This window comes from Lepidochelys olivacea, assembly GCF_965140295.1.
Source record: "Lepidochelys olivacea isolate rLepOli2 genome assembly, chromosome: 2".
Classification (NCBI taxonomy): domain Eukaryota; kingdom Metazoa; phylum Chordata; order Testudines; family Cheloniidae; genus Lepidochelys; species Lepidochelys olivacea.
In genome coordinates, this window is record NC_140412.1 from 74,997,361 (window position 1) to 75,012,941 (window position 15,581).

Below are 15,581 nucleotides of genomic sequence, written 5' to 3' on the forward strand. Positions count from 1 at the left end.
TCTATTGCTTCAACCGGCTGTGACAATTAGATGATCTGAGGAACAGGTAGAATCTACAGAATGTTTTCTTGAAGTCAAAGATCTTTAACCCACAAGTCCTTCTTAACTCTGTTCTGATATTATCTGGCCTACCTATGCATAAGCCTAATATAACTATATTATTTATCAGTCTGGCTAAAAAGGATTTGAATTATTTTGATCTTTTACATCTTGGATGAAAGGACACAAATAATACCGATGACTATCTGTTTAGTTTTTTTATGATATATTTGCATGGCTGTACAGATAGCAGGTTTATGCCATAGTTTTTTTTCTTTTTCATCTATAGAATCCAAACCAAAACATGCTAAGAATCTCCTCTGAGGTGTGACAACTGATTTATCTTTGCATTTTTTAAAATGGGTAAATCCTTAGTATTACTCTCTCAAAATGGATATGAAAGAGAAGCCACATTTGCTACAGATAGCTTTCTGAAGTCACGTTCAAACTACAAACTTTTGCTGATGCAAGTTGTGTTGGCACGAAGCCGCTTGCTGCAGTTAGTATATCACTTGTGCACATTGATGCATACTTGGTGCCTTGCATTAGTACTCTGCATACTCAGCAGGAGTGCTTGTGTCAATGCAGAGTGCAGTGCACCATGAGTAGGTATCCCAGCATGGCGCTTACCACCATCCAGCACACTGTCTTTTGGGAAATTTTGGCAATGCCTGGTAGGGCAAAAACAAGTTATGGGGGAGTGACTGGGAGCACGGGGTCAAGTTCCCATTATGTAACTTTCTCCACGCCGTAATGCACTCTCTAGCCCACAATTTTCATACCTATTTGGAAAATCCCCGATACCCATATGGGACTCACTGCTGTCTGCCATCTGTGACAGAAGCTTGGAGCCTGCACAGCTCTGCACAATTGTCATGAGTACTGCAAGCAAAGGACACATGATCCTCCAGTATTTGCAGAGCCACAAGAGCAGCCCCGGGGAACATGACAATTTCCAGGAGGTCAGACAGAACAAACTGAGAACCAATTCAAGACTGTTCGTAGCATTTGTGGAGCAGCTGCAACCGGTGGAGTGCTTGTTTCTCTCAGCCTGAAAAATGAGCACTAACTGGTAAGATTGCATGATAATGCAGGTTTGCTATGACAAGCAGGGGCTGCAGAACTTTTGGATATGAAAGGACACATTTCTGGATCTGTGTGCCAAGCCAGCCCCAGCCCTCCAGAGCATGGACACCAAAATTGGAGCTGCACTGATGGTGGAAAAGCAGGTGGTGATTGCAATGTGGAAACTTGCAACACCAGATTGCTACCAGTCAATGCAAAATCATTTTGGAAAATCTACCGTGGGGCTATTGTCATGCAAGTGTGTAGGGCCATTAATCGTCTCCTGCTACACAGGAGTGAGACTCCAGGCAATGTGCAGGACATAATGGATGGATTTGCAGATATGGCATTCCCAAACTGAGGTGAAGCAATAGATGCCAACAATGATCCTGAGGGACCAAGCCTACCCCTTGCTCATGAAGCCATACATCAGCCACCTCCACAGCACAAAGGAAAGATTCAACTACCGACTCAGCAGGTGCAGAATGATAGAGGTTTTGGTAGATTGAAGGGGTGCTGGTGTTGTGTACTGACAAGACTGGATCTCAGTGAGAAAAATATCCCAATGGTTATAGCGGTCAGCTGTGTCCTTAATAATATCTGTGAAGCAATGAGGGAAAAGTTGCTGCTAGGGTGGATGGCAGAGGTGGAGTGGTTGTCTGCTGAGTTTGAACAGTCAGATACAAAGGCTGTCAGAAGAGCTCAACACAGAAGTATACAGTGCAGGGAGGCTTTGAAAGAGCACTAACAGTGAGCCACAATAATGTGTTGTGGTATACCATGCTCTACCTTATCATGCAGTTTGGGGGACCTTTGGGAATTATGTGGTGCTTGGTACACATGTAAGAATAACATCGACAACACATCTATTATTTTTGTATTGCTTGCTGCACATTTATGATTATATATACTATGTTTGTCACTGATCCTGTGAGTTGTCAAAGTGTACAATCTTGTGTACAATCACAAGTAAGTAGATACTTTCAATACCGCCACGCATTTTGCTTAAAAAAGGGGAAGGCACATTCATGCGCATTTCAGCTACACGTATGTCAACCGTGGCTCTCATAGGTCAATGTATGTTAAGCTGTGGTTCTCCTTGACATCCCCTGGTGTGGAGTGGTAAGAGTAGGGATGCGGTCCGTGATGCTATGGGAAATGTTGGCCGGGGGTTGTAGGGAGATGCTATACTGCTGTTCTCCATGGACTGCAAAGGAGGTGAACTCGGGATTATTGAATCTGTGGGTCCACAAGAGTCTGAAGCCTCTGTGTTTGCTGCTGCAAAAGCCCCATTACGACCTGGTGCATCTCCCTCTCTGACTCCTGGGCCTGTCTTCTATCCTTCTCCATAAAGTCTGCAATATTTGTCCTCCAGGCTCTCCGTTCGTGGTCTGATGCAGCACTGGCTTGCAGGATTCTAATTGAAAATGTCATTCCAAGTCCTCTTCTTTCTCTTGCTTAGCTAGCTCAGGCATTCCGCAGGTGTGGAGGGGGAACCCCTTAAGGCCGCTACAGATAAACACACAGAGGTAGCAGTGTCAGTGCAGTCACAATGGAAAGTGAAAGTTATGATTCAAAACTCCCTTCCCTTGCTCCCCTGAAGTTGTAAAGAAGAGAGGCTTACTGACACTTCTGCTTCGGAGTGCTTGTGCACAGTAACACTCACAGCACCAACCATGGTGAATATGGCGTGCCAGGGGTGAGAGATATGCTCAGTTGCATAAAACAAAGAGTATAGAGCAATAGCACTGAATACTGCCACCATTTTCCACAGCAGTAGTGATTTTAGCTGATATCTCACTCCTGATGGTAACAAAGACGCAAAAGGCACAGCTTCATCTGATGTCCCAAAGCTGCCAGGGTCCATATGCTGCTAGCCTGTGTACTGTAATGGTACCTGCCAAAGTGGCATTGGAAAGTGTCCTGAGGCAGAAGAAGAAATAAGGCTGCCATTCCTAAAAACCTTCGAGAGAGGACTGCAGAGTGCCTCCAAAGTTTTGTCAAGCTCTCAGGAGGGCTTAAGGGACATCCCTGTGTACATAAACAAATTGTTCCAGATGACCCCCTGCCTAACTGTACAGGAAAATGAAAAGCAGATAATGACTCTACCTCAAAGAATTTAAAGAATAACTAGCCAAAGACAAAAAAAAATTATTACTTTTTGAAAGTACATCAGAAGCAGGAAGCCTGCTAAACAACCAGTGGGGCCAATGGACAACTGAGATGCTAAAGGAACACTCAAGAACGATAAGGCCACTACAGAGAAACTAAATTAATTCTTTGCAATGGTCTTCACGGCTGAGGATGTGAGGGAGATTCCCAAACCTGAGCTTTTTTTAGGTGACAAATCTGAGGAATTGTCCCAGATTGAGATGTCATTAGAAGAGGTTTTGGAACAAACTGATAAATTAAATGGTAATAAGTCACCAGGACCAGATGGTATTCACCCAAGAGTTCTGAAGGAACTCAAACGAGAAATTGCAGAACTATTAACTGTAGTTTGTAACCTATCATTTAAATCAGCTTCTGTACAAAATGACCGGAGGATAGCTAATGTGACACAAATTTTGAAAAAGGGCTCCAGAGGTGATCCCGGCAATTACAGGCCAGTAAACCTGACTTCAGTACCAGGTAAACTGGTTGAAACTACAGTAAAGAACAAAATTGTCAGACACATAGATGAACATAATTTGTTGGGGGAAGAGTCAACATGGTTTTTGTAAAGGAAAATCATGCCTCACCAATCTATTAGAATTCTTTGAGGGGGTCAACAAGCATGTGGACAAGGGGGATCCAGTGAATATAGTGTACTTAGATTTTCAGAAAGCCTTTGACAAGGTCCCTCACCAAAGGCTCTTAAGCAAAGGAAGCAGTCATAGGATAAGAGGGAAGGTCTTCTCATGGATTGGTAACCGGTTAAAAGATAGGAAACAAAGGGTAGGAATAAATGGTCAGTTTTCTGAATGGAGAGAGGTAAATAGTGGTGTCCCCCAGGAGTCTGTACTGGGATCAGTCCTATTCAACATATCCATAAATTATCTGGAAAAAGGGGTAAACAGTGAGGTGCCAAAATTTGCAAATGATACAAAACTACTCAAGATAGTTAGGTCCCAGGCAGACTGCGAAGAGCTACAAAAGGATCTCACAAAACTGGGTGACTGGGCAACAAAATGGCAGATGTAATTCAGTGTTGATAAATGCAAAGTAATGCACACTGGAAAGCATAATCCCAACTATACATTTAAAATGATGGGTCTACATTAGTTGTTACCACTCAAAAAAGAGAACTGAGTCATTGTGGAGAACTGAGTCTATGAAAACATCCAATCAATGTGCAGCAGCAGTCAAAAAAGCAAACAGAATGTTGTGAATCATTAAGAAAGGGATAGATAAGACAGAAAATATTATATTGCATCTATATAAATCCATGGTATGCCCACATCTTGAATACTGCGGGCAGATGTGGTCGTCCCATCTCAAAAAAGATATATTGGAATTGGAAAAGGTTCAGAAAAGGGCATTAAAAATTATTAGGGGTATGGATCGGCTTCCATATGAGGAGAGATTAATAAGATTGGGACTTTTCAGCTTGGAAAAGACATGACTAAGGGGGAGACATGATAGAGGTCTATAAAATTATGACTGGTGTGGAGAAAGTAAATAAGGAGGTGTTATTTACTCCTTCTCCTAATACAAGAACTAGGAGTCACCAATGAAATTAATATGCAGCAGGTTTAGAACAAACAAAAGGAAATATTTCTTCACACAACAGTCAACCTGTGGAACTCCTTGCCAGAGGATGTTGTGAAGGCCAAGACTATAACAGGATTCAAAAAACAACTAGATAAGTTCATGGAGGACAGGTCCATCTATGGGCAAGGATGGTGTCCCTAGCTTCTGTTTGCCAGAAACTGGGAATGGATCATTTGATTATCTGTTCTGTTCATTCCCTCTGGGGCACCTGGCATTGGCCACTGTCAGAAGACAGAATACTGGGCTAGACAGACCTTTGGTCTGATCCAGTATGGCCATTCTTATGTTCTCTCTTTGTTCTACAGCTACCTCTTATAGTACGAGTAAATAAATGAAAAGTCGATAGCTGTGTCCTGCTAAATTGGGGATGCCATCACGGTAATAGGAAACTAACACACTTACCCAAGGCTCCTTTGCCTGCATTGGGCTTGCCCATGCTCGACTGCCAGAACTGACTGAACTGTGGTGGATGCTCAAACGGGTCCTAGCTCACATGTGCCCCATTCTCTTCCTCCTATTCAGCCTCGCTGTTTACACCAGGGGCCTGTGACTGCCTCCTCAGAGGTATCCATGGTGGTGTGCAAGGTGGTGGTGGGGTCTCCGCCAATTGTGGCATGCAGCTCTTAGTAAAAGCAGCAGGTCTGCGGCTCAACAGTGGATCAACTGTTGGCCTCCCTGGCGTTCTAGTATACCTGTCTCAGTTCCTTTGTTTTCACACAGCACGGCTGCTGATCCTCATCATAGTCCTTCTCCTGCAGCCCCCCATGCAATTTGCTCGTATATGTTCACATTTCTATGGCTGGTCCGTAGCTGTGCTTGTACAGCCTCTTCTCCCCACAGGCCCAGGAGATCCAGTAGCTCCTGTCTACTCCAAGACGATGTGTGTCTGGATTGTGTAGCCAGCACGGTCAGCTGGACAGTTGCACATAACTGTGGAGAGCTGCTTGGTGTGCTTGCCAATCTGGACAATTAGGAAAAATCATCTGAATAATCTGCAGGGCTTTAAAGGGGGAGAGGTCTTCCGGTTTGTGTAAACCCTGGATTGTGGAGTTCACAACTGTGACCAGAGTGGTCAGTTTCAGGCATTGTGGAAGAGGTGCTAGAGGACTGTTCGTGTCAACATCGGTAACAGAGCATCTACATCTGCGCTGTGTCAACCTCAGTAAATTGACCATGACTCAATGCCACTTGGGGGGGGGGGGTGGTGTCACTATGTCGGCATAACTGAGAGTTTATATCAGTGGGAGATAAATGTAGGCATACACACATGCACAACTAGGTCTACGCAAGGTGGCTTATGGGGACTTAACTTTGTAGTATAGACCAGGCCTGAGAATAGATGGAAAAAATCATTCTATTTTTAAGGACAGTATTTTTAAGGTTTTTTTTTCAGTCAATATAACAGGAGAGACAGGCTGTTTTAACAAAATATATTGGGGATAAAAATGCTTTTCAGAAGGCTGCAGCTGTTTCAGTTTCTCCTTAAGGTAGCTTCAATTTTCCTAACTGCATGATCTTGAAAAGTAATCACCTACAGATGGTAAGATCATATCTTTGGCTTTGAGGCTACTGCCATATCTACTTTAGAAATAGTCACCATGCTGGCTTTGGAACTTTTGTAGAATTTTATCTGCTGGTTGAGCCTCCTTTCCCTTATCAGGATTCTCACACTGCTATTATAATATCTTCAAAGGAAGAATGTAAAGACAGTGCTCACTCCCTTTTTGATAGTGGGGATTTGCCTGTTGATTTCTTCTCCTCCTCTTTGTCTGGTTGAATATCTATTATATTGATAATGTTTTTAAATGTACACATTGTATCAAAGGGCTCTGAAGGAAAACACTCTCTCTTGTTGATCCTGGTCTGACTGATCAACCTCTGATTCAGAGAACTTGCCTTTATCAGTGGAACACGTAAGGGAACTGAAGTTTTGCAAAACATATTTCTTCCTTATTTTTTTTATGATTTAAAAAAAAAGTTTATGAGTAACAGCAGAATGCAAATGATAGAGTTCTTTTCCAGTTAGACAGCACCAAACTGAGGAACACACTGTTCCTGTGTTTCATTAACAGAGCAAGCCCAAGCTGCTACTTTATCATTATCAAACAGGCTGAGGTATTTTATGATAGCATTTTTTTAAAAAGCCTCATTGTCCAGAAAACAGTGACATGGGCAAAACATCTTCCTCCTGTCTAACAAAAGGAAACAGGAAAAGTGAAGTTAGAACTGTATTTGCCCCTTCAAACTTATGTTCAGGAAGCAGCAGGTATATTTGAACTTACTGCAACTGTGAAATCCAAGTTGGGGGAACACTTTGGGATCACTCTTCTTGCCAAGTTTTATTAAGATTGATGCCTTCCCTACATGCTGCATTGGCTCCACCACCAAAAACCAAACATTGGCTATTGTCTCCCTACCAGATGCCTCCTACATCCAATACTCTGAACATGCAAGGGTTTTTGGGCTAAAACCAGAATTGACAAAAGCCTCCTTCAATCTCAGGATTGAGACATCTTACAAATTAGACAACTTCGGTTTTTTATGCCTGTTTAGAACAAGTCAACTGTGACACTTCAGGTAAATGAGACATTTCCTGTGAGTCATCTCCAGAGAAAATCCTTTTTGTTTATGGTTGGAACTTCAGAAATTCGTAATATACAGGACAAACTAACAACTACAATTAATGTTCAGTGTGCCTCTTAGTTCCCTACTCCAAAACTTCTACCTGAATCGGCAAAAGTAGCTTTTACTGTTGCAGGCAGAACTTTTAGCAGGAAGTAGAAGGCACGGCTTATAATCCAGAGTTTAATGACAAAAAAACTGAATTGCCCCTGGTAGCCATCAAGAAAAGGAGAACCCACGTGTGATGGAGATTCTGTAAGACAAGGTTTCTAGTAAGTATTCATTTAAATTTTCATCATTGGCAACGGACTCTAAGGTGCCACAAGTACTCCTTTTCTTTTTGCGAATACAGACTAACATGGCTATTACTCTGAAACCGGACTAATTTCTGTGCTCCTCTTCACTCGCTTCTCCCTGCTGACCAGTGCCAAGGGAACAAAGACTGATCACATCTGCCTTGTAAGGTTTTGTTTCCCTGCAGATGGTGGTAATTCTCAGTAAAATAAATTCCCTTCAGTGAGGATTGTAAATACACATTTTAAGTTTAACACAATGTATGAAACATTAACTAGGTGAAAAAAACTGATCCAATGTATAAAGCAATTAGTGCCCGATCTTACACATTCTCTTTCACACATGAAGTTCCATTGAGTCAGTGGGACTACTCATAAAAAGACTGTTCGTGTGAATAAGGAATATTTTTTGTCACAGAACTAAAATTAGTATTTGTCTTAATGTTACAGTAACACAGGATTCTGTATATAAAAGTGTTTAGGGACAAATCCAAACACTGCTTCCAAAAATATGCATGCATGTTTCCTGCAGGACCCATTTGCTTATGCAACATTTTTGTCTTTTTATGTCAAGTTGTGATTTGTGCTCAACAAATGTCCACATACAAACTCATCCTCTGAAACTGTAGATAATGTGAAGAGTAAATTCTTTAAACACTGGCTCCTAAATTATGCATGTAAGTTTTGCGCATGCACAAATCAGCACTGGTGTGTCTAATGACCTTATTCACATGCTCAGGTGATCAATCTGTGTGCACAAAGATTCAGTGCAAAACTCTAGAGAGTAATTTGAAGAACATATTTGAAAATGTTGCCCTACAGATTTAACTTACACCAACAGAAGCAGTCCTCTCTTAACTCATCTGGAGTACTGTGTCCAGTTTTGGGCCCCACACTTCAAGAAGGATGTGGAAAAATTGGAAAGAGTCCAGCGGAGGGCAACAAAAATGATTAGGGGACTGGAACACATGACTTATGAGGAGAGGCTGAGGGAACTGGGATTGTTTAGTCTGCAGAAGAGAAGAATGAGGGGGGATTTGATAGCTGCTTTCAACTACCTGAAAGGGGGTTCCAAAGAGGATGGATCTAGATTGTTCTCAGTGGTAGCAGATGACAGAATGAGGAGTAATGGTCTCAAGTTGCAGTGGGGAAGGTTTAGGTTGGATATTAGGAAAAACTTTTTCACTAGGAGGGTGGTGAAACACTGGAATGTGTTACCTAGGGAGGTGGTGGACTCTCCTTCCTTAGAAGTTTTTAAGGTCAGGCTTGACAAAGCCCTGGCTGGGATGATTTAGTTGGGGATTGGTCCTGCTTTGAGCAGGGGGTTGGACTAGATGACCTCCTGAGGTCCCTTCCAACTCTGATATTCTATGATTCTATGAACTCACCCCATTCTGCATTACACTGCAAGCACCTCAAAAGAGTGGATGAACTTACATACTGTGCCATGTGTTCCAAGTATATCTGGGTGATTTAAGGATGAGGTGGCGGCCTTTGCCATGACTTTCTTTGTTGATATAGGTCAAACCTCAACCTCATTTTAACATCCTATTTTCTTATTCAGTTTCCTTTGTTTCTGATTGATGTTAAAGATAAAATAAATGTGTAAATAAGCTCATTTTAAAAATAGAAGAAGTTCTATTTAAACAGTGTTTTGGTGTTTTCAGATGCTTTTTTCACCTGTTCACATGTTAAATAGCTTTATTTTAGAAAATGAAGTTCTGCCAGTTTTTCTTTAAAGGCCACAGCTGTATTTCATTATGACAAATTACACTCATTGTAGACTCGTACGTACTTCTGTCCACATCCACAGTCCTATTGATTCCTGTTTTCTAACTAGTGGTGTCTGGAATGCTGAATCATAACGCTGATGTGATGGAATCATTTATTAACGTTATAGAAGTGAATCTTACACTATTCAAAGCTTCATTTTATCTACTGTATATGATTGTGTTCCCTACTTAAAAGGATCATCTAAAGTCTTGGTTCAACACTTTAAACTGTGATATTTATTTTTAAAGTCGAGTACCCTATTCTAAGCTTGAAAAAAAAATCACTGTTTGTTTTACCTTTTCTAACGTTACTAGCCATATATATTATAACACAGTAACAAAAAATATTCAGTTCATAACATATTGGGTCAAATTAATCCACGGAGTAACTCCATTGACTTCAATGGATTTACATCAGGGATAGATTTGTCCCATTACCTTTAGAAGAGACCTATGAACATGTTTTTACCTCATGTTTTTTCCTCCTTCAAATTATAAAAATGTTTATTCAATCCAAAGGTAGTGGAGGATATTTTATTACTCTTAAATAAGAGTTTAACCAAATAACCCGCACTCCTGCACTATTTTTTTAGTGTAGTGGAGGAAACATCCACTAAATACAAGACAAGTTTCAAATTTATGTAAAATTACGACTTCCAAATTATAACCTTTTTTAAAAACAAGAAAAATGGTTTACTTTAACAACATCCAGGCCAACTTCATTTAACATTTGGCTGAGTGAGGAAGGAAGACAATTTGGCATCAAAACACCACCAAAATGATGTAAAATGGGACTGCAGATCAGATATCACGGAATTTTGCCACTATCCACCAGTCTTTAAAAATAAGCCTTTACAACAACAGAAATTATGAGAGCACCTCTAACAATTCTGAAATGCCCCATGCATAAATATTCTGACTTCATAAGATGATCTTTTGCCAATATGAAGAACCCTGTGGGGGTTCAGTGATTGCTCAGTGCTTAAGGAGCTTGCAAAAGATGTGCTTTTTTCTGTGTTGGGTTCCAAGAGACTATGCATAAATAGAGATTACATACCTGTAAACTAGAAGTTCTTCAAGCTGTGTGGTCCTTATCTGTATTCCACATGTGGGTACACATGTGCACCATGTGCCTGAGTCCAGAAATTCTAGCAAGCATTTTCCATTGGCCCACACATGCGCAGATCTCCTTGTGCTCCTGAGGGCAGAAGAGGCAGTGCAGGCCGACACCTCTCCAATTCCTCCTCCTAACGCAAATCCAGAGAGGTACGGAGCAGAGGGAATGGAGGGCAAGTAGTGGAATACAGATACAGACCACAAATTGAAAAGAACTTCCAGTTACCTGTAAGTAACTGCCATTTCTTCTTCAAGTGCTGGTACCTGACCCCCCCTTGCATCCCAGGACTCTGCAGGGCTGGAGGGTCCAAGTCAGTGTTAAGTTGGAACCTGGGGTCCAAAGCCTATTGATTTCTCGTGTGCACGCAGTCCCAGCTTGACTTGGGTCCCAGAAGACCTCTGGATATATCCCAGAGTTCCTGGCAGAAGAGGAGCGGTGCTGCAGGCAGCAGCACAGTGGCTGGAAGCACCATTACTGCCTGGTCAAACCCGCTCCCTGTTCCTGTTCCTCTTGCGGCAGAAGCTCCGGCTCCTCCTTGCTGCTGCTGCACAGAGCTTGCCTGGAGCAGGGAGCAAAGTTGACAGGCACGAAGTGGCTTTGACCGCCAGGATGTTGCAGGTCATCCCACCCCCAACCATGCTGAACTGGGAGCCCTGCCGCTCCCGGCCCCTCCTCCACCCCTGCTCTCCCTGGGGCTGTGTGTGCAAAGGCACCTGGGCAGCGTGCACTGTGAAGGCAGTGAGTGGGAGCAAGCCCCAAAACTTCCTAACAGCCCTCCTGGGACCTCTTATCCCTACCCCCTGAAGTGCGGCAGGGGCAAGGATGCCCGGTGGGAAGAGGTGACGCAGATACTTTTACCTACTGCTGTTTGGGATAACACCTGAGATGACTATGAGAAAGATATTAGCAGAAAAAAAGTTTTCTATTTTTCAGTTTGTATAGACCTTGGCTGGTGGGGAGAAGAGCAACAGCCCTACCCTAAAAAGTCTCCAAACTGCTGACCCAATGCCACAACGCCTACACGCTACAACCAATCCTTCACTCTAAAAATATAGTCATCTTATGCTGCCCTCAGTCCAGAAAAGTTAAACAGTTCAGCCAAAGTTATATTTTGACAAGTTCCAGAGAAAGTTAACAATGCGTGCTACAGTTGAGTTTGTGGAGTGGAATAGAGTTAGCCGTGAAAATGATAACCAGCCATTTACTGTAGTCTTACTGATAAGTAGTGAGTGATTTATTTTACTTTTTTCAGACACACTATCCTTCCATGGAGTATCTGCTGAGTACTGCACAGTTAGAATAGACTTTTCCACCAACAGGGATATGCCCAAACTAAAGACAACACAGGAATATTTCTGATTCACTTTACCCCACCAGAAAATGTATTTAATTGGTATTATCATTGTAAACAGTTTTTAATGAATCCTAAACATGAAAATATTAAATGAAAAACAAAATCAAAGCCCACAGTAACACAAGCAGGTATTATATTTCCTTGTTACCTAACCTAGCATTACATTAACGTGTCTGTCAAAAATTCTCACAAGCCACCAGAGACACAAGGCCTGACTCTCTGGAGCCTTTTCTGTAATAATGTGATGAATGGTCTGATAAAAATACCTTATCTTTTAACACTACGGCTGGTGCAACCAACGTATTGTACTTACCAGGGAGGATAGATGTGGACAATATCCTGTGGGCCTCCCTTGAGTTGAGCTGCTGTTTCCTTTGTAAAGAGAACTTTGACTCTGGGCTCAGACTCAACGACAACCTCTTCAGAGGAGCTGTCAGCAGACAGCGGTCCCAACTGCTGGCAGAGAGCAACTTGCATAGCGCATTCCTCTTGTACCTCTAAGATCTTCACAATTAATACACCGGATTTGCCTCCTGGAAAGTAAGCAAAGTGACAAAAACAAAATAAAAAGTTAGGAAGACGAGTCCTACAGACCAGAGTAGTGGCACACAGATTCACATCCCACTGTCAGACTCCTCTCATTTCTTTTGACAAAGCAGTCAAAACTGCTTGGACGTGTTAAACAACCAAAGTGAAATAATACAACACCAGGCTACGAACCTGCTTTCTTAAACACCACATCATCACAAAACATATTCTATATAGATGTCATGAACTGAACAAAGCATTAAAGTCTCTCTATGTATTCCAAATACTGAGGACAGTACCATACACCATTTAAAAAAAACAACACTATTTTTGAAGCAGTTTGTATACACCTTGGGTGGTGGGGAGAAGAGCCACCCAAGGTGTATACAGAAGAAACAGTGTCGTGCCAAGAACTGGATGTAGTACTCTAGCTGGGACCTCACCAGTGCCAAGTAAAGCAGGACATTTACCATCCATGTATTACATACAACACTCCTGTTCATATTAGTCTTTTTTTGCAGCTGCATTACATTGATGACTCATCTTCAGTTTGTGATCCACTATAACCCCCAGATCCTTTTCAGCAGTACTAACATCTAGCCACTTATGCCCCATTTTGTATTTGTGAATTTGATTTTACCTTCCTAAGGACACCTGTCTTTATTGAATTTAATCTTGTTAATTCAGACCAATTTTTCAATTTGTCAAGGTCATTTTGCAGACTACTCCAGGCCTCCAAAGTGCTTGCAACCCCTCCCAGCTTGGGGTCATCTGCAGATTTTATAAGCACACACTCTAACCCATTTTCCAAATCATTAATGAAAATATTACATAGTACCAGACCCAAAACTGACCTCTGCAGGACCACAGTAAATATACTCTCCCAACTTGACAGTACACCATTGATAACTACGCTTTGAGTACAGTCTTTCAACCAGTTGAGCACCCACCTATAGTAAATACAACTAAACCACATTTCCCTTGTTTGCTTATGAGTATGTCATGGGGAACTGTGTCAAAAACCTCACTAAAATCCAGATATATCACTACTGCTTCCCTCCGATCCATTAGGTCAGTTAATTGATCAAAAATGGAAATTAAGTTGTTTTGACATGATTTGTACTCAACAAATCCATGCTGACTACTCGTTATAACCTTATTATCCTCCAGGTAATTGATTGTTTAATAATTTGCTCCAGTATCTTTCTGGGTATTGAAGTTAGGCTGACTGGTCTATAGTTCCCCAGGTCCTTGTTGTTCCCCTTTTTAAAGATAGGTACTATGTTCGTCCTTCTCCAGTCTTCTGGAACCTCTCCAGTCCTCCAGGAATTTTCAAAGATAACTGCTTCAGCTAGTTCCTTACGTAACCTAGGATGAACTTCTAAGTTAGATGTAACTTATCTAAATATTCTTTTAACCTGTTCTCTCTCTAGTTTGGCTTGCATTCCTTCCCCTTAGTTGTCAATATTAATTGTGTTGAGTATCTGGTGATCATTAGTCTTTTTAGTGAAGCACCTCAGCTTTCTAGATGTTATCAGTTATTAGCTCTCCTTCCCCACTAAGTAAAGGACATACACTTTCCCTCATTTTTCTCTTACTCCTAATGTACTTCAAGAACCTCTTCTTGCTGTTTATGGCCCTTCTAGGTGCAACTCATTTCGTGACTTAGCTTTTATGATTTTTTCCCTACATACTTGCGCTGTTCTTTTGTACTCCATCAATTTGACCTTGTTTCCACTTTTTGTAGGACTCCTTTTTGATTTCCAGGTCATTAAAGAGCTCCTGATGGAGCCATATTGGCTTCTTACTAGTCTTCCTATCCTTCCTTGCAGTTGTGCCCTTAATATTGTCTCCCTTAGGAACTGCCAGCTCTCCTGAACTCCTTTTTCCCCTAGATTTTCCTCCCATTGGACCTTACCTACCAGTTCTCTGAGTTTGTTAAAGCCCATTATCCTTATTCTGCTGCCCTTACGCCTTCCTTTCCTTCAAATCACGAAATCTATCTTTTCATGATCACAATCACCCAAATTGCCTTTCACCTTCAGATTTGCTAACAATTACTCTCTGTTGGTCAGAATCAAGTCTAAAATGACTATCCCCCGGTTACTTCCTCTACTTTCTGGAACAAACAATTGTCCTGATACATTCCAAGAACTGACTGGAAATGTTGTGTTTTGCTCTACCACTTTCCCAACATACGTCTGGGTTAAAGTCCCCCATTACTATCAGGTCCTGCGTTGTGGATATTTCTGTTATTTGTTTCAGAAATGCCTCATCTACCTTCTCTTCCATTTTCCTGCTTTGGTGGTCTATAATAGACTTCTCCCATGACAGCACCCCTATTGTTAGCACTTTTATCTTTATCCAGAGACTCTCAACTGGTCTGCCTCCCACCTTCTTCTACATCTCCTAACAATTATATATATATATCCTTTATGTGTAATGCAATCCTCCTCCCTCTTTTTCCCGCCTGTACTTTCTGAACAAGCTATACACCTCTATACCAATATTCCAGTCATGAGACTTTAAATCATAACTTAGTTATGTACTAATACTTCCAGTGCTTCCTGTTTATTCCCCACACTCCTTGCATTTGTGTAGAGATCTAAAAATGTCCAAAAACCCTGAAATGGGACTTTTCAACCTTATCAAAACACTTTGTTTCAATTTTCATTTCAAAACAAGTTTTTATCAAAAGCAGCAGATTTCAATGAAACATTTTGCTTTCAACAAATCAGCGTTTTCTGATGGAAAACATTCTGCCAGAATTTCTCATCGGTTCTACCCAGGAGACCTGAGTTCTGTTCCCAGCTCGGCCTGTTGGATGATCTTGGGCAAGCCACTTCAGCTCATAATGCCTCATTTTCCTCTTTTGTAAAGCATTTTGAGATCTACTGATAAAAAGTGCTATTCAAGAACTGGATTTTATTCTATTATTATTACACGTCTTTCTCCGCCTCTCAGGACACATTGTTAGGTTAAAATCTAACCTCAAGAGTTATCTAAAACAGTTAAGTTCTACTTATGCACAAGCTTCC

At 41.5% G+C, this 15,581-nt stretch overlaps 1 protein-coding gene across 4 annotated transcripts in view; it reads right to left on the reverse strand.

Annotated features, from left to right (window-relative positions):
- SPIDR (scaffold protein involved in DNA repair) overlaps window positions 1-15,581 on the reverse strand; it is a 336,133-nt gene that overhangs the window by 190,473 nt on the left and 130,079 nt on the right. For all 4 annotated transcript variants that reach the window (XM_084620824.1, XM_084620825.1, XM_084620827.1 and 1 more), the window contains one exon: window positions 12,329-12,548. In XM_084620824.1, coding sequence (XP_084476950.1) covers window positions 12,329-12,548 — 220 coding nt within the window. The remainder of the gene's footprint in view (window positions 1-12,328; window positions 12,549-15,581) is intronic.